This window comes from Gossypium hirsutum, chromosome D04 (assembly GCF_007990345.1).
Source record: "Gossypium hirsutum isolate 1008001.06 chromosome D04, Gossypium_hirsutum_v2.1, whole genome shotgun sequence".
Classification (NCBI taxonomy): Eukaryota; Viridiplantae; Streptophyta; class Magnoliopsida; order Malvales; family Malvaceae; genus Gossypium; species Gossypium hirsutum.
Window position 1 is genome coordinate 23,557,027 of NC_053440.1, and position 24,973 is coordinate 23,581,999.

The 24,973-nt window shown below is 38.4% G+C and overlaps 1 protein-coding gene across 1 annotated transcript in view; it reads right to left on the reverse strand.

Annotated features, from left to right (window-relative positions):
- The window catches only part of LOC107898203 (uncharacterized), a 32,010-nt gene extending 8,679 nt beyond the window's left edge, over positions 1 to 23,331 (reverse strand). Inside the window, exons 1-4 of the mRNA XM_016823736.1 lie at positions 23,077 to 23,331; positions 22,874 to 23,022; positions 22,235 to 22,762; positions 21,914 to 22,064 (exon numbers count right to left, since the gene is read on the reverse strand). Coding sequence (XP_016679225.1) covers positions 21,914 to 22,064; positions 22,235 to 22,762; positions 22,874 to 23,022; positions 23,077 to 23,331 — 1,083 coding nt within the window. The remainder of the gene's footprint in view (positions 1 to 21,913; positions 22,065 to 22,234; positions 22,763 to 22,873; positions 23,023 to 23,076) is intronic.
- Between the last annotated feature and the right edge of the window lie 1,642 nt (positions 23,332 to 24,973).

Below are 24,973 nucleotides of genomic sequence, written 5' to 3' on the forward strand. Positions count from 1 at the left end.
TCTGTCTAAGAAACGAAGACTTGGAGAATTTGAGACGGTAGCTCTGACGAAGGAATGCAGTGCATATCTTCAAGACAAACTACCCCCAAAATTGAAGGATCTTGGATGTTTACCATACCGTACAACACTAGACCAACATATTGTGGTAAGGCATTATGTGACTTAGGTGTAAGTATCAACTTGATGCCTATGTCCATATTAGGAAGTTGGGGATAGGAGTTAGACCAACTATAGTTACGCTTCAACAAGTACATCGATCCTTAGCACATCTAGAAGGAAAAATCGAGGACGTATTGGTACGTGTAGATAAGTTTATCTTTCCTGCTGACTTTGTAATTCTAGATTTTGAAGCAGACAAATAACTACCAATCATCCTAGGAAGGCCGTTCCTAGCAACTGGAAGGACCCTTGTTGATATGCAGAAGGACGAGCTCACTATGCGTGTTCAGGATGATCAGGTAACATTTAATGTTTTTAAGTCTATGCGATTTCCTGACAAAATAGATGATTACTCTGCAGTGTTCGATTTAGAGGGTTTAATAGTGGAGAAGGAACTCAACTATGTTGAGGACCCACTGGAAAGAATTTTCACATTGGATCCTCCAAATGATGAAGAGGAGGATGAATACTTAGCTTTGCTAGAAGCTAATCAAAGGGGATTTAATCCGTAATCCCGTTTTGAATCTTTGGAGTTAGAAAAGAGGGACTATTCCCAACCCAAAGCATCGATCGAGGAGCCACCTAAATTAGAACTCAAGGTATTACCTTTTCATTTAAAATACGTTTATTTAGGTAACGCTTCTACTCTGCTTGTGATTGTTGACCACTAAGCAAGAAGAGAAACTTATCTTAGTTCTGAAACAATTCTAGAAGGCCATCGGATGGTCTATAGCTGATGTTCGCGGTATTAGTCCATCTGTATTCATGTACAAGATTATCCTGGAAGATGGCAAAAAAAGGACGGTCGATGGACAATAGAGGCTGAACCCCATCATGAAGGACGTAGTAAAAAAAGAGATCATTAAGTGGTTAGATGCGGGTATCACCTATCCCATCTCAGACAGTTCATGGGTAAGCTCAGTCCAGTGCGTGCCAAAAAAGGAGGTATCACGGTCGTAGAGAACGAGAACAATGAGTTGATACCGACTAGAACGGTTACGGGATGGAGAATCTACATCGATTACTAAAAGCTGAATAAGGCGACTGGGAAAGATCACTTTCCTTTGCCGTTCTTGGACTAGATGATGGATAGATTCGCAGGACGAGGTTACTACTATTTTCTCGATGGATACTCAGGGTATAATCAGATTACAGTAGCACCGGAAGATTAACACAAAACGACATTCACCTGCCCGTACGGTACGTTTGCATTTAGACGCATGCCATTTGGTTTATGTAATGCACCTGCTACATTTCAAATATGTATGATGTCTATTTTTATTGACATGGTTGAGAGATATTTGGAATTTTTTTATGGATGATTTTTTAGTATTCAGAGATACTTACGATGATTGCTTAGCCAATCTAACTAAGGTACTAAGGCGATATGAAGAAACGAATCTCGTACTCAACTGGGAAAAGTGCCATTTTATGGTACGAGGAGTTGTTTTAGGGGATCGGATAACGAGACATGGGATCTAGGTAGACAAAGCAAAGGTAGGCGTTATTGAGAAACTCCCACCTCCAACATCTGTAAAGGTTTAGGAGCATTTTGGGCCACGCCGATTTTTATTGAAGATTTATCAAGGACTTCTCTAAAGTTGCTAAACCCTTATGAAAATTATTGGAGTTGTGACAGCCCAAAACTGACCCTAGTCGGGAAGTGGTTTCGGGACTGCTAAACCGAGTCTTATAAATGATTAAAAGTTATATTCTGTGTTTATGATGTGAGTAAATGCATGTGTGAAAGTCTCATGCATTAATTTGATCATCTTTATGTGAATTTTTTTTATTGGACTTATATGAAACTTTGTTGGAAAGTGAGAGGCTAATTTACAATGGTCTAATAGTACATGCATTGAAAGGAGTGGTTTTGCATGTCAATTTACCCAAGTTAAATAGGGTGGCCGGCCATGTTATGGATTAAATAATATTATAACTATTTTATGCTAATAGTTTATGTTACAAATGAAATAATGAATAAGGTTAATAAAATACAAGTTAGTGGGAGGAGAAACCAAAGTTAGCCTATGTTTTCTCCTCCATTGCCGTAACTAGAGAAAGAAGAGGAAGAAAAGCCTTTGGGGAAGAAAATTCGGCTAAGGGGGATACCTAAAGTAAGGTAAGTTCAATGTCATTCTTGGAAAACTTATGCACCATTTGGATGATTAGTTTAACTTCTACCTATTTTATGGTTTGAAGATAGGTTTTGTATGAGTTAAGTTTCGGTTAAGGTGGATTGATTAATTGGGTTTTATAAGGAAATTATGCCATAGCCGAATGTGTCTTGAAGAAGATGTTATATGTGCTTATTATAAGTATATGTATATTCGGCTAATGAGTTTGAATTGAAGTTTCGATAGGTTGTGGGTTGAGTGGCCGAGTGAACTATAGGCTTTGCAAGGATGGAACAATGGGAGAGTGACTAGAATGGGGTAAAGATTTTTGGATGAGTGGCTTAGAGGAGCCTAGTACATTCGGTCAAAGATTGAGCCTATTTAGAATGTAAATTTCTTCCTCTATGATTAGGTTCCTTGCATGTTAATTGGTTCTTGTTAGGACCAAAGGATCGATCAATAGGCATTAAAAGGCTAAATGTGTGAATTTAAGGTATAAGAACCTATAGGTAATTACCTAGGTAATGTTGGAAATTAATGTAGTGTGTTCGGCCATGTAGAGTATATCCTAGAGATATTATGTTTAATTCTCTATAATCGGCTAAATGAGTGATAATGGGTTATAATGTTGAATGGAATTATATGTATAAGTGGTTAGTAAAGTGATTAAACTACCGAATTTAATTAGTAAATGTGTTCTAAGCTTGATGAATTTTGAGATGCGATTGGGAGTAAATTTGTCATGAGCATACTTTGTTAATAATAAATATGATAAATGTATATATATATAGCTGAATGTGATATGTGTGAACTATATGTTAAATCAAGACTTGGTAAGCTAGCTATTAAGGTGAAATGCTAATGTTAGTATTTGATTTGGTGATAATCTGTTTGGGGACAGCAGCAGTAAGGTGATTTTGGAAAATCGCCATAAATTATAGGAGTTGAATTAGAAGCTGAGTGAATTATGTCATTAAAGCTTGAAGAGTCTATTTCTTACAAAAGAAACTATAAAAACAAAAGAGTTACCGATCTTGAGATATTTGAAGCATTGTGGGGCTGAGTCATAATGACTGCTGGATTCCCTGTTCTGTTTTTAGAAAATCATTATAAATTGTACAAAAATGATTATAAGATAAAATTTATATGCTTAGACTCCTTAATGAGTCTAGTTTCTAATGAGATCAAATACAACACATTTTGAATTCTGTAAAGTGAGAAATTGGATTCGTAGTGAAGAGTGGTCAGAATAGTCAAACAGTGAACAGGGGAAACTTTAAGAAAAATCTGGTATTGATTGGCCAAGCCTAAAATTCTGAAAATTTTATGGATGGAAGATATACGAGTCTATATTCAGGGAAAATTAACGGCAAGTGATTTGGAGTTTAGTAGCTCCAGTTATAAGTAATTTAGTAACTACTGCTCAGGAAAACAGCTCGTAGTGAATATGTGATTTTGTTGTAAACATTAATGAAAGTTTGCCGATGAATTATTTATTGATTAATATAAAGCTTGCTATAATCTATGTGTGTGAAAGTCGGATCAATATATATAATATTATTCTGAAAGTAATACTTGAATAGTCGATTAATGACTATTTTAAATTTTGTTGAACTTAAGCTCAAGAGCAAAGGGGAACTAGATCCGATAAAGGGAAGGAAAAAGTAATTGAATAGCCGTTGAAGTCGTTCGACGACATTTGAGGTAAGTCTTCGAGTAATGACCCTACTTGAATTATATTGAAATGAATAGTCATACTATGACGGATAGTCGAATGTGCTTAGAGACTATGTTATAAAGCCAATTGGAATTATGCTCTTTGTGTGCGGCTACTGAGCCGAAATTTGAAAGGTTTAATAAATGTTTTGTGTTTGAGCCTTAGTAACGAAGAAATGATATGGATGTGTTATGATTATTGACATATGTGTGCATGAACATTGGAATATATCCGGGTTATGACCCGAAGGCAATTATGCGAGTTGACATATCCGGGTTATGACCCGAAGGCAATTATGCGAGTTGACATATCCGGGCTAAGACCCGAAGGCAATTATGCGAGTTGATATATCCGGGCTAAGACCCGAAGGCAATTATGCGAGTTGATATATCCGGGCTAAGACCCGAAGGCAATTATGCGAGTTGATATATCCGGGTTATGACCCGAAGGCAATTATGTGAGTTGATATATCCGGGCTAAGACCCGAAGGCAATTATGCGAGTTGATATATCCGGGCTATGACCCGAAGGCAATTATGCGGGATGATATATCCGGGCTAAGACCCGAAGGCAATTATGCGAGTTCATATGTCCGGGTTAAGACCCGAAGGCAAATATGTTTGCGGCTGTATTCGGTTAAATACCGAAGAAACTTGGGTTTGAATGTGAGCGTTTTGTGCTGTAACTAATTTAATAAATATGCTCGACCAACCCGAACGATACGGTATGTTTGCATGTGCATTGGAAAAGTCGATTCATTTTAAATAGTATTCGTGTGATCGGCTAACGAATTTTCGGCTTTTAGAGAGGTTGATATCTTGTGTATATATGTTGATGAAGTATGATTATGAAAATGTGTGTTATTAAAGTGACTTAGTTAGCTATGTGAATGTAATACTGTAGTTAAAGCCGACTTCATTACTTGAGACTTACTAAGCTTAAAATGCTTACCCGGTTGCTTTGGCTCTCTGTTTTATAGATTTTGTTCGTTAGCTATCGGATTCGGGATCAGCGAAGTCGAAGTCATCTACACTATCAAGCTCTTTTGGTACTCTTTTAGTTGAACTCTGGATATGGCATGTATAGGACTACCCCTGTTGTTTAAGTTCTTTTGTGATGTATGTGTGTAAAGCCACGCGAAAATGGCTTGTAGATGTGGAGTATGGCATTAGACCATTTGTGTTTATGTATGTATATATATATGGTTTCACGATGTGACTATGGATTGAAATGGAAGTGTTGGGCTAATGATCAGCCATTGGAATGGCTAAATATGATCACATGTGGACCTATGTATGGCAAAACCCTAGTTGGTCCATGGTAACCACAAAATAGGTAAAGTTTATCTTGAAAACAGATTTTGACAGCAACAGTGGTGTAGAATTGAAAAATCACATAAATTCGTAGGAGTGGAATTAAATAGTGAATAAATTATGTAATCGAACCTTGATGAATCTACTTTCATATGGAAGTAACGAAACAATTATAGGAACAGTACAGGAAGAGATATTCGGGTTCTTGTGGAACAGGGCCAGAACAGTTTCTGGATTCACTGTTCCGCCTTTGGAAATTCACTATAAATTGACCAGAGATAATTAGGGGTCATACCATATATGTATGGATTCCTCTCTGAGTCTAGTTTCCATAGAAACAAACGGCATTAGTATTGAAGCCCTGTGCAGAGAGATATCCCAGTCGTAATGGGAAAAGGTCAGTGTAGTCGACCCCTGTAACATGAGAGACTTTGACTAATAAACTGTACTAATTGGCCCGACCAAAAATTCTAGAAAAAAATATATAGGTGGGGACATGAGTCTAGTTTCAGGGAAAAATCACAAAACTGATTTCGAGTTGTGAAACTCGAGATATGATTTTTGAAGCGACTAGTACTCAGACTGGGCAGTGTCTGGAAAATTTTTTTAAAAGTCTGTCAACACCTCGTATTCGACTCCGGTGACGGTCTCGGGTTTGGGGTGTTACAATTTAGTGGTATCAGAGCTACGGTTTAGTCGATTCTAGGACTACCGTAATGTGTTGGGGTCTAGCTATACATGCCATTTTATGTGATTAATTGATAGTGTGGTGATTTCTGACATTTGCAAATGTGTTTATTTATAGTAATGGATCCCGATCCCAACCGAGTGGTAGCTGATGATCTTGAGAGTGTAGCGCCTGCTCCCGCACAAGGGACAGCGCCGGTGGACTCTCAACCTAATGCGAGTAACCCGAACGATGAAGCTAGACAAGCTTTCTATAGCGTGATGAATGATTGGTTCAACCAATACATTCGAACTAATACGGCTGTTCCACAACCTCCATTCCCGACAAACACCACCCCCGCACCTACAATACCTCCGGTAACTGACCAAATAAGGTCAAATAAGCCCCCAGTTGACCGAATCCGAAAACAGGGGGCTACTGAATTTAAAGCTACGGATAGCGACGATGCCGAGCAAGCTGAATTTTGGTTGGACAACACTATCCGGGTACTCGATGAGCTATCTTGTACACCCGATGAATGTCTAAAGTGTGCTATCTCCTTGCTACGTGATTCTGCCTACTATTGGTGGAGTACTCTGACTTCTGTCGTGCCCCGGGAGCAAGTAACTTGGGAGTTTTTCCAAACTGAGTTTCGGAAAAAGTATATCAGTCAGAGATTTGTTGATCAAAAACGGAAGGAATTTCTTGAGCTTAAGCAAGGTTCTATGTCAGTTACTGATTACGAGCGAAAATTTGTTAGACTTAGTAGATACGCTCGGGAATGTGTTTCGTCCGAGGCTGTTATGTGTAAACGCTTCGAAGATGGGCTGAATGAAGATATAAAAATGTTCGTTGGCATTCTTGAGATACGAGAGTTCGTAGTACTTGTCGAGCGAGCTTGTAAAGCCGAAGAGCTTAGAAAGGAAAAACAAAAAGTTGATGTGGGAACCGGGGAGTTTCGTAAAAGATTCTCGGGAAAGTCTCATCAACAGGCATCGAAGAAATTTCGAGATGATGTGGGCCGGTCTAAAAGCACTTCGGGCCTTTTTAGACGAGATCGTGATCGACCCCCTGTGGGTACACGAGGCACTTCAGTCGCCAGTGTTGGGAATGAACGTCGAGGCCGAACGGAATGTCGACATTGCGGTAAATGGCATTTGGGGAGCTGTAGATTCCATGACCGCTCCTGTTACAAGTGCGGATTAGCGGACCACTTCATTAAAGATTGCCCGAGGCTGTCTGAACAGAATGTAAATCAGAGTGGGAGACCGGGTGCTACCACTGCTCGAGGTAGACCATCTAGAAATATGGGCAATGCTAGTGGTGGTCAGAGAGGATCTAGAGATGCTACGACCAGATCCGAGGCTCGTGCACCTGCTAGAGCATATGCTATACGTGCCCGCGAGGATGCTTCTTCGCCTGATGTTATTACCGGTACTTTTACTCTCTTTGATACTAATGTAATTGCTTTGATTGACCCCGGTTCTACTCATTCTTACATATGTGAAACCTTAGCATCCAGTAAGACTTTACCTATTGAGTCTACTGAGTTTGTAATTCGGGTGTCAAATCCCTTGGGTCGTTATGTACTTGTCGACAAAGTGTGTAAGAAATGTCCCCTAGCAATTCGAGGTTCCTGTTTTCCAGCGGACTTGATGCTTTTGCCGTTTGATGAATTTGATGTTATCCTTGGGTTGGATTGGTTGACCGTGCATGATGCGATTGTGAATTGCAAGAGCAAGACTATTGATTTGAGGTGCGCAAATAACGAAGTAGTCCGAATTGAGTCCGCGGACTTGGAGGGGATACCAGCTGTAATATCAGCAATGTTGGCACAGAAATATGTGAGAAAAGGGTGCGAAGCATACCTTGCATATGTGCTTGATGACAAAGAATTAGAAAAGAAACCCGAATCTGTGCCGGTGGTTTGTGAATACCCGGATGTTTTTCCGGAAGAATTACCGGGTTTACCACCTGTTCGGGAGGTAGAGTTTGGTATTGAGCTTGTACCTGGGACTATGCCGATTTCGATAGCTCCGTATCGTATGGCACCAACTGAGTTAAAAGAGTTGAAAGCTCAGCTGCAAGAATTGACGGATAGAGGTTTCGCTCGGCCAAGTTTCTCACCTTGGGGTGCACCAGTATTGTTCGTGAAAAAGAAGGACGGAACCATGAGGTTGTGCATTGACTATCGTCAACTGAATAAAGTGACGATAAAGAATAAATACCCACTACCGCGTATCGATGATTTGTTTGATCAACTAAAGGGGGCCTCAGTGTTCTCAAAAATAGATTTGAGATCGGGTTATTATCAGTTGCGGATTCGAGATTCAGACGTACCCAAAACTGCTTTCAGAACGAGGTACGGTCACTACGAATTCTTAGTGATGCCGTTTGGGCTCACTAATGCCCCGGCAGTATTTATGGATTTGATGAATCGGATCTTCAGACCATATTTGGATCGGTTCGTAGTTGTGTTCATTGATGACATCTTAGTCTATTCAAGAGATGAGACCGAACATGCTGAGCACCTGAGACTAGTGTTGCATATTTTACGGGATAAGCAGTTATATGCTAAGTTCAGTAAGTGTGAGTTCTGGTTAAGAGAGGTTAGCTTCTTGGGTCATGTGGTATCCGCGTCGGGTATTCGAGTTGACCCGAACAAAATTTCAGCCATACTTGACTGGAAACCTCCGAGAAATGTTACTGAAGTTCGGAGCTTTTTAGGGCTCGCCGGTTATTACCGACGATTTGTGAAAGGTTTCTCGATGATAGCCACACCAATGACGAAGCTACTTCAAAAGGATGTTAAGTTCGAGTGGACGGAGAAATGTCAGAAAAGTTTCGACCAACTGAAAACTCATTTGACTGAAGCTCCAATTTTGGTGCAACCCGAATCGGGTAAAGAGTTTGTCATCTATAGTGACGCATCCCTACTTGGGTTGGGTTGCGTATTGATGCAAGAAGGTCGAGTCGTGGCCTATGCGTCGAGACAATTGAAGCCACACGAGAGGAATTATCCGACCCATGATCTCGAACTAGCTGCCATCGTGTTTGCTTTAAAAATATGGCGACATTATCTGTTTGGTGAGAAGTGCCATGTATTTTCGGATCACAAAAGTCTCAAATATTTGATGACTCAACGAGACTTGAATCTGCGACAAAGACGTTGGCTTGAGTTGTTGAAAGATTACGAGCTTGTCATTGATTACCACCCGGGAAAGGCTAACGTGGTTGCGGACGCCTTAAGCCGGAAGTCATTGTTTGCTTTACGAGCGATGAACGTGCATTTGTCTATTCTACCAGACAGTGTGTTAGTAGCCGAATGTCAGTTCACCCGGGGAGTACGAAAATGTACAACGATTTGAAACGTCAATTTTGGTGGCATGGTATGAAACGGGACATCTCTGACTTTGTTTCGAGATGTTTAATATGTCAACAAGTGAAAGCGGAACATCAAGTGCCTTCGGGATTACTCCAGCCGATCATGATACCCGAGTGGAAATGGGATCGAGTCACAATGGACTTTGTGTCCGGACTGCCTTTGTCAGCAAGTAAGAAGGATGCGATATGGGTTATTGTTGATAGACTGACTAAGTCGGCTCATTTCATCCCCGTGCATACGGATTTTTCATTGGATAAACTAGCTGAATTGTATGTTTCTCAGATTGTGAGATTACACGGGGTACCGATTTCTATTGTGTCGGATAGAGATCCGAGATTCACCTCGCGATTTTGGAAGAAGTTGCAAGAAGCTTTGGGTACCAAGCTGCATTTTAGCACCGCTTTTCATCCACAAACCGATGGTCAATCCGAGCGGATAATTCAGATACTTGAGGATATGTTGAGATGTTGCATCCTCGAGTTCAGTAGTTCATGGGAACGGTACTTACCTTTGATTGAATTCGCTTACAACAATAGTTTTCAATCAAGTATTAAGATGGCACCCTACGAGGCTTTGTACGGTCTTAAATGCCGTACACCATTGTTTTGGACCGAGCTCGGTGAAAGTAAAATTTTCGGAGTTGATTTGATTAAAGATGCTGAACAGAAAGTAAAGGTAATCCGTGAAAGTCTGAACGTAGCCACGGATCGTCAGAAGTCGTACGCAGATTTGAAACGAAAAGACATCGAGTATCAGGTGGGAGACAGAGTGTTCCTTAAGGTTTCACCTTGGAAAAAGATACTCAGGTTCGGCCGTAAGGGCAAGTTGAGCCCAAGATTCATTGGGCCGTATGAAATATCCGAAAGAATTGGTTCAGTGGCATATAGATTGATTTTACCCCCTGAACTTGAAAGGATTCACAATGTTTTTCATGTTTCGATGCTACGACGTTATAGATCCGATCCGTCACATGTGATTAATCCCTCGGAAGTTGAAATTCAATCTGACTTGAGTTATGAAGAAGAACCGATTCGTATCCTAGCTCGTGAAGTAAAAGAGTTGCGAAACAGAAGGGTTCCGTTAGTTAAGGTGTTATGGCTCAAACACGGGATCGAGGAAGCTACTTGGGAAACTGAGAGCTCGATGAAAGAACGATACCCAAACCTATTCACCGGTAAGATTTTCGGGGACGAAAATTTCTTAAGTGGGGGAGAGTTGTGACAACCCAAAACTGACCCTAGTCGGGAAGTGGTTTCGGGACTGCTAAACCGAGTCTTATAAATGATTAAAAGTTATATTCTGTGTTTATGATGTGAGTAAATGCATGTGTGAAAGTCTCATGCATTAATTTGATCATCTTTATGTGAATTTTTTTTTATTGGACTTATATGAAACTTTGTTGGAAAGTGAGAGGCTAATTTACAATGGTCTAATAGTACATGCATTGAAAGGAGTGGTTTTGCATGTCAATTTACCCAAGTTAAATAGGGTGGCCGGCCATGTTATGGATTAAATAATATTATAACTATTTTATGCTAATAGTTTATGTTACAAAATGAAATAATGAATAAGGTTAATAAAATACAAGTTAGTGGGAGGAGAAACCAAAGTTAGCCTATGTTTTCTCCTCCATTGCCGTAACTAGAGAAAGAAGAGGAAGAAAAGCCTTTGGGGAAGAAAATTCGGCTAAGGGGGATACCTAAAGTAAGGTAAGTTCAATGTCATTCTTGGAAAACTTATGCACCATTTGGATGATTAGTTTAACTTCTACCTATTTTATGGTTTGAAGATAGGTTTTGTATGAGTTAAGTTTCGGTTAAGGTGGATTGATTAATTGGGTTTTATAAGGAAATTATGCCATAGCCGAATGTGTCTTGAAGAAGATGTTATATGTGCTTATTATAAGTATATGTATATTCGGCTAATGAGTTTGAATTGAAGTTTCGATAGGTTGTGGGTTGAGTGGCCGAGTGAACTATAGGCTTTGCAAGGATGGAACAATGGGAGAGTGACTAGAATGGGGTAAAGATTTTTGGATGAGTGGCTTAGAGGAGCCTAGTACATTCGGTCAAAGATTGAGCCTATTTAGAATGTAAATTTCTTCCTCTATGATTAGGTTCCTTGCATGTTAATTGGTTCTTGTTAGGACCAAAGGATCGATCAATAGGCATTAAAAGGCTAAATGTGTGAATTTAAGGTATAAGAACCTATAGGTAATTACCTAGGTAATGTTGGAAATTAATGTAGTGTGTTCGGCCATGTAGAGTATATCCTAGAGATATTATGTTTAATTCTCTATAATCGGCTAAATGAGTGATAATGGGTTATAATGTTGAATGGAATTATATGTATAAGTGGTTAGTAAAGTGATTAAACTACCGAATTTAATTAGTAAATGTGTTCTAAGCTTGATGAATTTTGAGATGCGATTGGGAGTAAATTTGTCATGAGCATACTTTGTTAATAATAAATATGATAAATGTATATATATATAGCTGAATGTGATATGTGTGAACTATATGTTAAATCAAGACTTGGTAAGCTAGCTATTAAGGTGAAATGCTAATGTTAGTATTTGATTTGGTGATAATCTGTTTGGGGACAGCAGCAGTAAGGTGATTTTGGAAAATCGCCATAAATTATAGGAGTTGAATTAGAAGCTGAGTGAATTATGTCATTAAAGCTTGAAGAGTCTATTTTCTTACAAAAGAAACTATAAAAACAAAAGAGTTACCGATCTTGAGATATTTGAAGCATTGTGGGGCTGAGTCATAATGACTGCTGGATTCCCTGTTCTGTTTTTAGAAAATCATTATAAATTGTACAAAAATGATTATAAGATAAATTTATATGCTTAGACTCCTTAATGAGTCTAGTTTCTAATGAGATCAAATACAACACATTTTGAATTCTGTAAAGTGAGAAATTGGATTCGTAGTGAAGAGTGGTCAGAATAGTCAAACAGTGAACAGGGGAAACTTTAAGAAAAATCTGGTATTGATTGGCCAAGCCTAAAATTCTGAAAATTTTATGGATGGAAGATATACGAGTCTATATTCAGGGAAAATTAACAGCAAGTGATTTGGAGTTTAGTAGCTCCAGTTATAAGTAATTTAGTAACTACTGCTCAGGAAAACAGCTCGTAGTGAATATGTGATTTTGTTGTAAACATTAATGAAAGTTTGCCGATGAATTATTTATTGATTAATATAAAGCTTGCTATAATCTATGTGTGTGAAAGTCGGATCAATATATATAATATTATTCTGAAAGTAATACTTGAATAGTCGATTAATGACTATTTTAAATTTTGTTGAACTTAAGCTCAAGAGCAAAGGGGAACTAGATCCGATAAAGGGAAGGAAAAAGTAATTGAATAGCCGTTGAAGTCGTTCGACGACATTTGAGGTAAGTCTTCGAGTAATGACCCTACTTGAATTATATTGAAATGAATAGTCATACTATGACGGATAGTCGAATGTGCTTAGAGACTATGTTATAAAGCCAATTGGAATTATGCTCTTTGTGTGCGGCTACTGAGCCGAAATTTGAAAGGTTTAATAAATGTTTTGTGTTTGAGCCTTAGTAACGAAGAAATGATATGGATGTGTTATGATTATTGACATATGTGTGCATGAACATTGGAATATATCCGGGTTATGACCCGAAGGCAATTATGCGAGTTGACATATCCGGGTTATGACCCGAAGGCAATTATGCGAGTTGACATATCCGGGCTAAGACCCGAAGGCAATTATGCGAGTTGATATATCCGGGCTAAGACCCGAAGGCAATTATGCGAGTTGATATATCCGGGCTAAGACCCGAAGGCAATTATGCGAGTTGATATATCCGGGTTATGACCCGAAGGCAATTATGTGAGTTGATATATCCGGGCTAAGACCCGAAGGCAATTATGCGAGTTGATATATCCGGGCTATGACCCGAAGGCAATTATGCGGGATGATATATCCGGGCTAAGACCCGAAGGCAATTATGCGAGTTCATATGTCCGGGTTAAGACCCGAAGGCAAATATGTTTGCGGCTGTATTCGGTTAAATACCGAAGAAACTTGGGTTTGAATGTGAGCGTTTTGTGCTGTAACTAATTTAATAAATATGCTCGACCAACCCGAACGATACGGTATGTTTGCATGTGCATTGGAAAAGTCGATTCATTTTAAATAGTATTCGTGTGATCGGCTAACGAATTTTCGGCTTTTAGAAAGGTTGATATCTTGTGTATATATGTTGATGAAGTATGATTATGAAAATGTGTGTTATTAAAGTGACTTAGTTAGCTATGTGAATGTAATACTGTAGTTAAAGCCGACTTCATTACTTGAGACTTACTAAGCTTAAAATGCTTACCCGGTTGCTTTGGCTCTCTGTTTTATAGATTTTGTTCGTTAGCTATCGGATTCGGGATCAGCGAAGTCGAAGTCATCTACACTATCAAGCTCTTTTGGTACTCTTTTAGTTGAACTCTGGATATGGCATGTATAGGACTACCCCCTGTTGTTTAAGTTCTTTTGTGATGTATGTGTGTAAAGCCACGCGAAAATGGCTTGTAGATGTGGAGTATGGCATTAGACCATTTGTGTTTATGTATGTATATATATATGGTTTCACGATGTGACTATGGATTGAAATGGAAGTGTTGGGCTAATGATCAGCCATTGGAATGGCTAAATATGATCACATGTGGACCTATGTATGGCAAAACCCTAGTTGGTCCATGGTAACCACAAAATAGGTAAAGTTTATCTTGAAAACAGATTTTGACAGCAACAGTGGTGTAGAATTGAAAAATCACATAAATTCGTAGGAGTGGAATTAAATAGTGAATAAATTATGTAATCGAACCTTGATGAATCTACTTTCATATGGAAGTAACGAAACAATTATAGGAACAGTACAGGAAGAGATATTCGGGTTCTTGTGGAACAGGGCCAGAACAGTTTCTGGATTCACTGTTCCGCCTTTGGAAATTCACTATAAATTGACCAGAGATAATTAGGGGTCATACCATATATGTATGGATTCCTCTCTGAGTCTAGTTTCCATAGAAACAAACGGCATTAGTATTGAAGCCCTGTGCAGAGAGATATCCCAGTCGTAATGGGAAAAGGTCAGTGTAGTCGACCCCTGTAACATGAGAGACTTTGACTAATAAACTGTACTAATTGGCCCGACCAAAAATTCTAGAAAAAAATATATAGGTGGGGACATGAGTCTAGTTTCAGGGAAAAATCACAAAACTGATTTTCGAGTTGTGAAACTCGAGATATGATTTTTGAAGCGACTAGTACTCAGACTGGGCAGTGTCTGGAAAATTTTTTTAAAAGTCTGTCAACACCTCGTATTCGACTCCGGTGACGGTCTCGGGTTTGGGGTGTTACAGGAGAAGGACTCTATATTCAATTTTGATGAGGAATGCTTAAAAGCCTTCAACGATTTGAAGAGTCGATTAGTCACGGCACCCACAATCGAAACACCAGACTGGGATTTGCCATTCGAATTGATGTGTGATGCAAGTGACTTTACAATTGGAGCTGTCTTCGGCCAGCAAGGAACAAAGTTTTTCATCTCATCTACTATGCAAGTCGAACCCTAACAGGAGCTCAACTGAATTATACGGTAACAAAAAAAGAATTACTTACTATTGTGTTTGCTTTCGACAAGTTTTGAGCTTATCTGGTAGGTACCAAAGTGACTGCCTATACGAACCACTCGACAATTAAGTATTTACTTGCGAAGAAAGACTCTAAGCTGAGGTTGACCTGATGGGTACTTCTACTTCAAGAGTTCGATCTAGAAATTTAAGATCGAAAGGGAGTCAAAAATCAAGTAGCAGATCACTTGTCCAGATTGGAGCCACAATAAGGGAATTCTCCTCTTATACCAATTCAAGAGATGTTTCCAGACGAACATATCCTGAAGGTAAATCATGTCCATAATACTTATTGGTTCGCTGATATTGCTAACTATTTAGCTTGTGATTTGATGCCAATTGATAAGACGTATCAACAAAGGAAAAATTTTCTTCACGATGTGAAGTAGTATTTCTGGGAAGAGCCATATGTGTTTAAAAAGTGTGCAGATCAGATGATCAAGAGATACGTGGCAGAAGATGAAATACCGAAGATTTTATACCACTGTCACTCAGCTCCAAGTGGGGGACACTTCAGAGGTACACGTACAGTGGCCAAAGTATTGCAAGCCGGATTCTTTTGGCCAACACTATTCAAGGATGCATATACGTACGTGAAGAGCAGTGATCCATGTCAAAGGGTTGGAAATGTCACCAACAGAAATGAGATGCCTCGAACAAACATCATTGAGGTAGAGTTGTTCGATGTATGGGGTATTGACTTTCTTGGTCCTTTTCCTCTATCTTGTGGTCACAAGTACATACTAGTAGCAGTAGACTATTTTTCTAAGTGGGTCGTGGCCAAGGCATATCTAAGAAATGATGCTAAGGTTGTGATAAAGTTTCTGCAGAAGCATGTGTTCACAAGGTTTGGAACCCGAAGAGCTATCATCAGTGATGAAGGATCCCATTTTGTGAACAAGTGGTTAAAATGGTTATTAGACAAGCACGGAGTGAAACACAAGGTTGCAACAGCTTACCATCTGCAGACAAATGGGCAAGCTGAACTGGCAAATAAGGAGATCAAAGGCATACTTGAGAAGGTAGTCTGCCCGAACCGATGAGATTGGTCCATCAGATTAGATGATGCTTTATGGGATGTCACCGTTAGGGATGTCACCCTATAGGTTGGTCTTTGGGAAAGCCTGCCATCTACCATTGGAGTTAGAGCACAAAGCTTACTGGGCTCTTCAACGGCTTAATTTGGATCTTAAGCTCGCGAAAGAGAAACAGATGTTACAACTCAATGAGTTAGAAGAGTTCCGAATGTTCTCATATGAAAATGCCAAATTACTTACAGAAAGACTCAAGAAATGACATGACAACCACATTCGAGTTCGAGAATTTGAAGAGGCCCGCAAGTCTTATTGTTCAATTCCAAATTGAAGTTCTTTCCAGGTAAGTTAAAATCACATTGGTCCGGTCCATTTACGATTCACCAAGTCTATCCATACGGAGTTGTTGAACTGCAAGGTAAGGGAGGTAATTTCCGAGTTAATCCTCAGTGCCTAAAACATTATTGGGGAGATAAAATTGAACGGGATAAAATCTCGTTCATTTTATCGGATACTTAATTTTTCATTTTTCTCTTTGAATAAATGATTTAGGGTATATTTTCGGGTAAAGTATGTTTAAATAAATTCTGTCTAGGAGATTGAAACTTAAGCGGGACCGTTTGTTACCCCTCCAATCTTTCCTGAGAATTTATTTTGACATAATTTTCCAAGAAATTATCCCCTAAATGGAAAAATAAATTTTTAGTTTCAAATAAAAGGGTCAATTTTGATCCAAGTTTTAATTTGCAACTCAATTTTAAATTTTCATTAAGTCTAGGGACTTAATTGAATTATTTTTAAAATTTAGTTGGTCTTTTCGTAAATAGAAAAAACTAGGTGCCTTTCTTTGTGAATATTTTCAAAAAGCATCTAGAATAAATATATTTAATATTATTAATAATTTGATAAACTTTAATATATAATTATATTATTTATAATTTATTTATTAATTTTTATCAACTTAGCTTAGAATTAGAATTAATTAGGAGTTTTTTTATTTCTGCACAATAAAATAAGAGATGGAAATCAAAAGTAAATATGGACAAGTAGTAAAGTCTAAAGTGTGGCAATAGGTATAGACATGTCTATGATTGGATCTAGGAAGAGCTTGGTACTTAAGTAGTCAAATTAACTCACCTCCTCTTTTCTAGAATCCTACCTAGTGTATAGTATCTATTCACTTTAAACAATGAGGACATTGTTCATTTTAAGTTGGGGGGACCGAAAATTGAAATTATTTCCACTTAGAATAAATTTTTTCTTTTAATTATGAATATGATATATATTTTTTCAATAAATTTGAATTTTGTTAAGTATGCTAAATTTAAGTATGAATAAAGTTTGATTATTTCAATAAATTGTTATGTTAGCTTAATAATGACATGAAATGTATTTCTAATGAAGCATGCAAATCATACCATAAAATTTTAGTTCTTTAGGAAAGTTAGGCATGCATGAAAGTTTAAGTCTTTAGAATTGACTTAGTAGTTTCTTGAGGCAAAATCCTAGGAAGCATGGAACGTTGAAAATGATTTAGGCAACTTTTGTTTAGACCATTTGAGCCTTTCAAACCAACCATGATGAAATTTTTATCCTTTGAAACCCAACTTTGAGACTTTATGGCCTAATTTTATTTGAACCCTTACAAAGTTAGCCATCACTTTTCTTAACTATCTTAAAAATGTCCCAAACACTAGACTCAGTACTATTCAAAGTATTCTTTGGATATAAGTTTGGGGGAGTTGCAAAGAAGTATGAAATGCTCTAAAAATTGTAGTACATGCAGTAAAATACTCGAAAAAAAAGCATATGTACTTGAAGTAAATTGCACTAAAGAGCATGTGAAAAGGAAAGAAAAGTTGATGTATTGAAGGTAATTATTTTGAAAGGTCCGATACAAGCTGAGTCTAGGGTTGTTTTTAAACCTAAAATTATCTATCTTTTACCTACCCCTAAGCCCAGCCATGTTACAACCTTGTTAAAGACCTATTGATTCAAAGTTCCAATGTTACCTACATTAGTGGAGAGAAATTACTCAGTTCAACATATGAAGACATCAGTTAAGCTTAATGATTGCAATTTAATTTTGAATAAGGGATTAAAATCAAATTGGTAGCGATTAACATGTCTTTATTAAGAAACATTTAGTCTAATTTTGCTATTGTAGTAATTGTTGAGATTAATTTAAACGATATATATATACTTGAGTAGCATAATTATCAAATTTCTTGTTTTAGAGCATAAGTATATTGATTTCATGGTTTTGGGAAGAATGTTGTTCTAAAGGAGATTTTCAAAAAGTGTTTCCGAGAAAATTCTTTTCAAATTTGTGCATTACTCGGGACGAGCAATGAATTAAGTTTAGGGGTGTGGAAACACGAAAATTTATGTGTTTTTACATGCCCTTTTTAACTTTAAATCATGCTATTTTGGTTAAATTCTTGTCGAAAAATAATTAAATATTATAAAATAATTAAATTATGTTAAAAATATGAACATGATTAATTTTAATTAATTTTATAGTTAATTTTGATTAATTTTGACTATTTTCGACAGATTCGCACAAAGGGCGAAAATTGGCTCGACAGACAATGCTCGAAGAATAAAATCGAGAAGCAATTTGAAGCATCGAGGCAAATTTATTTCCAGCCTAAGATGGTCCAAAAATGTGTGTTAATTCATAATATAATTAATTTTAATTTATTCCCAATTTAATTTGGGCTAAATAAACTATTATTAATTAATTATGGAGAAAAGGGTCACGTTTAACCGCATTGGTTGAACCGAATCTAGTGAACCGAACCAGCCACCAATTGGGCTCCCCAGAACCTTCTGTATGCTGACCCAAATAAGAATTTTAGCTGACTAAATTAGCTTGCAAAGAATCCCTTGAAGAACTTTCAATCTTGCATTCAAACCCCTCCAAAAAATGTGGCTTTATGGATTTGCCCCAGGCTATTTTTAGCAAAGTTGAAACTCTCAACTTTGCCATGTGTGTTGCCAGCCAATGGGGGTTTATTTGGCTGATGGAATTTTCTATTTTTAGCAGCCACAATCAGCTATAAAAGCCACCCCTTGCTGATCATTCAACTCATCCCTTACACTCTTATTCTCTTTTCTCCTCTCTCAATTTCTCTCAACTTTTCCTTCCGATTTTCTCTTTTGTTCAAGTGCCGATTTCTTCTCTTGAGAAAGAGGTCCTCATCAGCCATTGTTGAGCAGAAATTAAAGTGTTCATAAGCCACCTTGATAGCTGAGGACAACGGAGAATGAAGAGCGGAGAACTCAGTCAAGCCACGGAGAAACACCGGATTTGCTTTTTGTTCCCTATCTCTTTAAGTTTTGTTGTTGTTTTGACAAACATATTGATGAATGTTTATGCTATTGAAATGGTTATTTTAATCAATCTAGCTTGAATTTAATCCATGTTGGGTTGATTATAATTTGCCTGCTTGAATTATTGAAATTGTTTTTGTGCTGTTAAAGGCCTCGGTTAGAAGCTTGATTAATTAAAAACATGCCTAAGTTATTCTTGCAATATTAATTGTTAGATAACTAATGAATTAATTATTAAATCGTATTGAAATTGCAATTAGTCGACACAATACTTAATCAGTGCATGTTTATTCTTCTAAGGTATCTAAAGTTAATTTAGCATTGTATTTGGCGATACATATGCCTTGCATAACTTGCAAGATTATTGTGATTAAACTGTTTCAAGGTAGAAATACTCTGTTACCTCACTTGATCTTTTATATGCTTGTGAAGATTGATTAATCGCTTGGATTGATATTGAAAAATGTTCAAGAGATTGATTAAGCTAATAAGTATGTATGAGCAGTAGTTAGCAAATTACCGAGTTGCCGTGAATTTGTTCGTAGTAGTATAAACATAAGTCTAATAATTCTAAGTTAAAGGAATGTAATTAATCCAACACAATTATATCATCTTGATTAAACCTTATTTGAAATCGTGCATTAGAAGCTTTTTATTTTTAAATTTTTTTTACTTAGTTTTTAACCCTTAGTTTTTAATCATCTCTAAACCAAAATATTTTCCATCACCAAAGTGTTTTAACATTAATTTCATAAATATTCTTTTTTACAATCCCTGTGGGTACGATAACTCGACATTTACTTGTCACTTTATTACTTGTTGTGATTGTGTACACTTGCACATTTCTGTCGTTCCAGTAACCTTGAAGGTAACTAGTGTTTAGCCTTCACTTGCTGACAAGTTAAACACTTACCCACAAAATGAGTAACTTCACGCTTAAGACCAGACCACCAATATAAGTCACGAAGGTCACGGTACATTTTATTCCTACCAGGATGCATAGCATAAGGACTACTATGCACCTCACGCAGTATAGACTACCTCAAATCGACATCCCTCAGTACACAGACTCTCCCACGGAAACAACAATACTCCTTCACCATTCAACTAAAAACTGAAGTTTCCCCACTCTTAACCTGTCGGAAACGAGCAACCAGTGACTCATCCAACAACCGTTTACCCTTAATCTACTCAGTCCACGTCGGTCTAACTTGTAGCTCAGCCAACAAGCTACCATCATCAAATAAGCTGAGACGAGCAAACATCGCTCTTAAATCGGATACAGCCCTACGGCTCAGTGCGTCAGCTACCACGTTAGCCTTACCAGGGTGATACTCAATTGAGCAATCGTAATTCTTAAGCAGCTCTATCCATCTTCGCTGCTTAAGATTTAGCTCCTTCTGAGTGAGGAGATACTTAAGGCTCTTGTGATCTGTGTAGATAGTACACTTCTCACCATATAAATGGTGCCTCCAAATTTTTAGTTTGAATACCACAACGGCTAACTCCAAGTCGTGAGTAGGATAATTCACCTCGTGAGGCTTAAGCTGGTGAGACGCATAAGCAACCACCTTACCTTCCTGCATCAACACAGAACCCAAACCAATATGTGACACATCACATAGATAGTGAATTCCTTCCCAGACTCTGGCTGTATTAAGATAGCGGCTTTAGTCAGAACTTTCTTCAGTTTCTCAAAACTATCTTGCTACTTATCAGTCCAGTAATGATACCCCCTTTCGCAACAACTTAGAGGTGCATCAATCAAGGAAAACCCCTCAACAAAATGTCTGTAATACCCTGCCAGACCTAGAAAACTTCAAATTTTAGATACGGTCTTAGATGGTTTCCAATCCAGTACGACTTCAAATTTTCGAGGATCAACCCTAATCCTCTCGGAAGATACCACATGACCCAGAAATGTCACTTCTCGCAACCAGAACTCACACTTGCTGAACTTAGCGTACAACTGCTTCTCTCTTAAAATCTGCAAAATAATTCTAAGATGAGCATCATGTTCATCCTCGGTTCTCGAATACACCAAGATATCTTCTATAAACACCACCACAAATTGATCCATGTAGGGTTGGAAAACTAGGTTCATGAAATCCACGAAGGCTGCTGGTGCATTCGTCAGCCCAAACGGCATCACTATGAACTCGTAATGACCATAACGAGTCCTAAACGTAGTCTTATAGATGTCAGCCTCCTTAACCCTCAACTGATGGTACCCAGAACGAAGATCTATTGTTGAGAAAACTAAAACTCCTCGCAGCTGATCAAATAAATCATCTATCCTCAAAAAATGATACTTATTCTTGGTAGTCAGTTTATTAAATTACCGATAGTCAATGCACATGCGCATGGTCCCATCCTTCTTCTTTACAAACAATACCGGTGCTCCCCACGGAGACACATTAGGTCGAATGAATCCTCGATCCAACCGTTCCTGGATTTGAGCTTTTAATTCCACCAACTCCTTCGGTGCCATCCTATAAGGGGCGATGGACACTTGAGCTGTTCTCGGTAAGAGCTCAATACCAAATTCAACTTCGCGGCTCGGAGGCAACCCAGGGAACTCATCAGGAAAAACATCAAAAAAATCCTTAACAGTTCTGATATCTCCAACAGAAGGAACCTCAGAATTAGTACACCAATATAGGCTAAAAACGCCTCACAACCCTTACAAACCAAATTTTCAGCCCTTAATGTAGAGATCACATTAGATAGAAAGTCCCTTCGCTCCCCAATCACAACCACCTCCTCATCCTCAATAGTTTTTAATATCATACGCTTAGCAGCACAATCCAAATTTTCACGGTGTTTAACCAACCAATCCATCCCTAAGATTAGGTCAAATTCACCAAACAGTAGCTCCATTAAATCTGCTAGAAATATAACTCCTTGAACCTCTTGGGGCACATCTTTGAACAACTTGTCTACCCTTACTGATTGTCCCAATGGACTTAACACAATCATCTCATTAACAGTACTCTCACACATGATACCCAAGGTACCAGACACAGTGCATGCAATGTATGAATGTGTAGACCCTATATCAATTAAAGTAGTGTAAGGTACATTATATATTAGGAACGTACCAGTTATAACATCTGGAGCGTCACCATCCTCTCGGCGATGAGCAGCATAGACCAGTGCTGGTTGCCTCGCCTCACTGTTACCAACACCTCTGCCTAACGTTCCACGACCTAGTCCCACACCATTTTCACCTTTAACCTGCCCACGGCCCCTCGGTGGCTGCTGACGACTTCTCGCTGGCTGAGCAAAATCCTGACCTGCAGCTTGCATCTGAACAGGCCTTTGAGGACAATTCTTAACTTGATGCTCCACAGACCCACATCTGAAACATGCCCCAATCTTCTTCAAGTACTCACCTAGATGATGTCTCCCACAATCAGCACAAGACTATGGTCTTGCCACAGGAACCCCAACTTGGACTGGCCCATCAAACTTGGCCTTCTTTCCAGGCCTTCCAGAAAAACTGGAGGGCTTAAAATCCCTTTTATATCCACTATCATTCTCATGATTCTGGCACTCAGAGCGCTTCACATCCTTGGTGATTTTTTCTTTTTCAACTAGGGCAGCAAAATCTCGCTCCCTCTACAGAGCTATCAAAACTCAAAACTCATCTCGGAGGCCGTCCTCAAATCACACACAACGTTCATATTCAGTTGCCACTATCCCACGAGCATAACGACTCAGTCGCAGAAACTCTGCCTCATATTCTGCAACAGTTGTATTCCCCTGGATCAAACTCAAAAATTCCTTTCTTCGGGCATCCCCATAATTTGTGCCAACATACTTCCCTTGAAATGCCGAGTTAAAGAAATCCCACGTTAACCGGTCAACCTGAGTACCTTTTCTCACAGTAAGCCACCACTGATAGGCTTCATCTCGCAGTAAAGACATTGCACCTTTTAATTTTGCTCAGAAGTACAGTCGAGATCATCCATTATTCGCTCCGTGGCTTCCAACCAGTATTCAGCCACATTAGGGGCTACTCCAGAAATACCCCAAAAAATTTTCGCTCCATTTGACTGGAGTCTTTCTAAAATCGACCCACGGCCTACAGCACTAGTATTGGTCCCTACGACCTTTTCCAGAATGCGGATCATAGCTTGGGATAGTGCATCATCCCCAGCCGCTCGATCAAATGATCCCACCTTAGTCATCGGTGAAGCTGGTGCTTCCCTAGCCCAAGCATTAGGCATGTGGCCAAATGCCGAAGACCCAGCCCTGGCACTTCCTCGACCTCTACCACGACCTCGTGTACCCCTTCTGCAAGTACCTCTAGTGTTCATATCGAATAACGTATAATTTGATTACGAAGTTTTATGCATTAGTTAGTAATTCCAGTAATTATTAACAGTTTTCTTATGAAAAGCAATAATCAGAGTTTGTTTTCGTAATTCGAGAGTCTCCCTACAGTTTCCAATTTTCCTACAGTCTCAGTTTTCTCTAATTTAAGAGTTTTAGTACAATCTATCTATAGTAATCTCTCAATGAATTTTAGTTCAAGTAGTCTACAGTGCAAAGAAACTTACAGATTTGGCGTTGGAGACTCAGTGTGCCAAACTTGTAAACCTTTCCAAAATACTTCAAAAACAGTTTTCTAGAAATTCCAATATTTTCAAAAACCCATTCCACAGTCGAGTTTTGCAAGTTGGCTTTGATACCACTAAACGTAACAGCCCAAACCCGGCCTAGATGTTATGGTCGAATCTGACGTGTCACATTGAAGTGTCTTTCAAAAATTTAACTCGTTGGTAGAAGTTTATTTCTAAGCTTACAATAAACCCCCTTTATTAATTACTTAACAAATAAACCAGACAAAATGTTTATCTTGTTATTTGATATTGTTTTAATAAGTTGGTCTAAAATTGCAAAAGCTTTTTAAATTCTATTGTTTAAAACTCGTTCTTTCAAATCAGTAATTATTTTTTTTAAAAAGTCATCTTCTCCTATCTAGTTGTTTAAAATATGTAAATAAAATCCCAATTAGAAATTTAAACCAACTCAAATGCCTTATTACAAAAACAAAACCCAACTTATAATTTAAATTAAAATAAAAGCAAGCATGAACAGCAGCAGTCGTGTGACCACCTTCGAGTCTCTCGCAGCACCGAATCGCCTAAGGCTGAGGATTACCTGCACAGTTAAATGGAGAGGGTGAGTTTATGAAACTCAGCGTGTAATCCCCTAACATTCAATCAGTAGTCATGCAGTATCAGTCTGGGCCTGAGCCCTATACAGTAACAGTACAGTGTGGGCCTTAGCCCAAAATAGTAACAATGTGGGCCTTAGCCCAATATAGTAATAGTGTGGGCCTTACCCTAGTACAGTATAATATTTCAACCCATCCCAATCCAGCCAACACACCACTCTGTACCACCAACACACCATGTGAGGATAAAATCGACCCACCCTGCCAGCACACCAATATCGCAACAAAGCTACCAGTAATAGAATTGCAGCAAAGCTGCTAGTAACAGTATATGTGGAAAAGCCACCAGTACAGTATACTTCCCCCATATCAGTATCCCAACCCCAT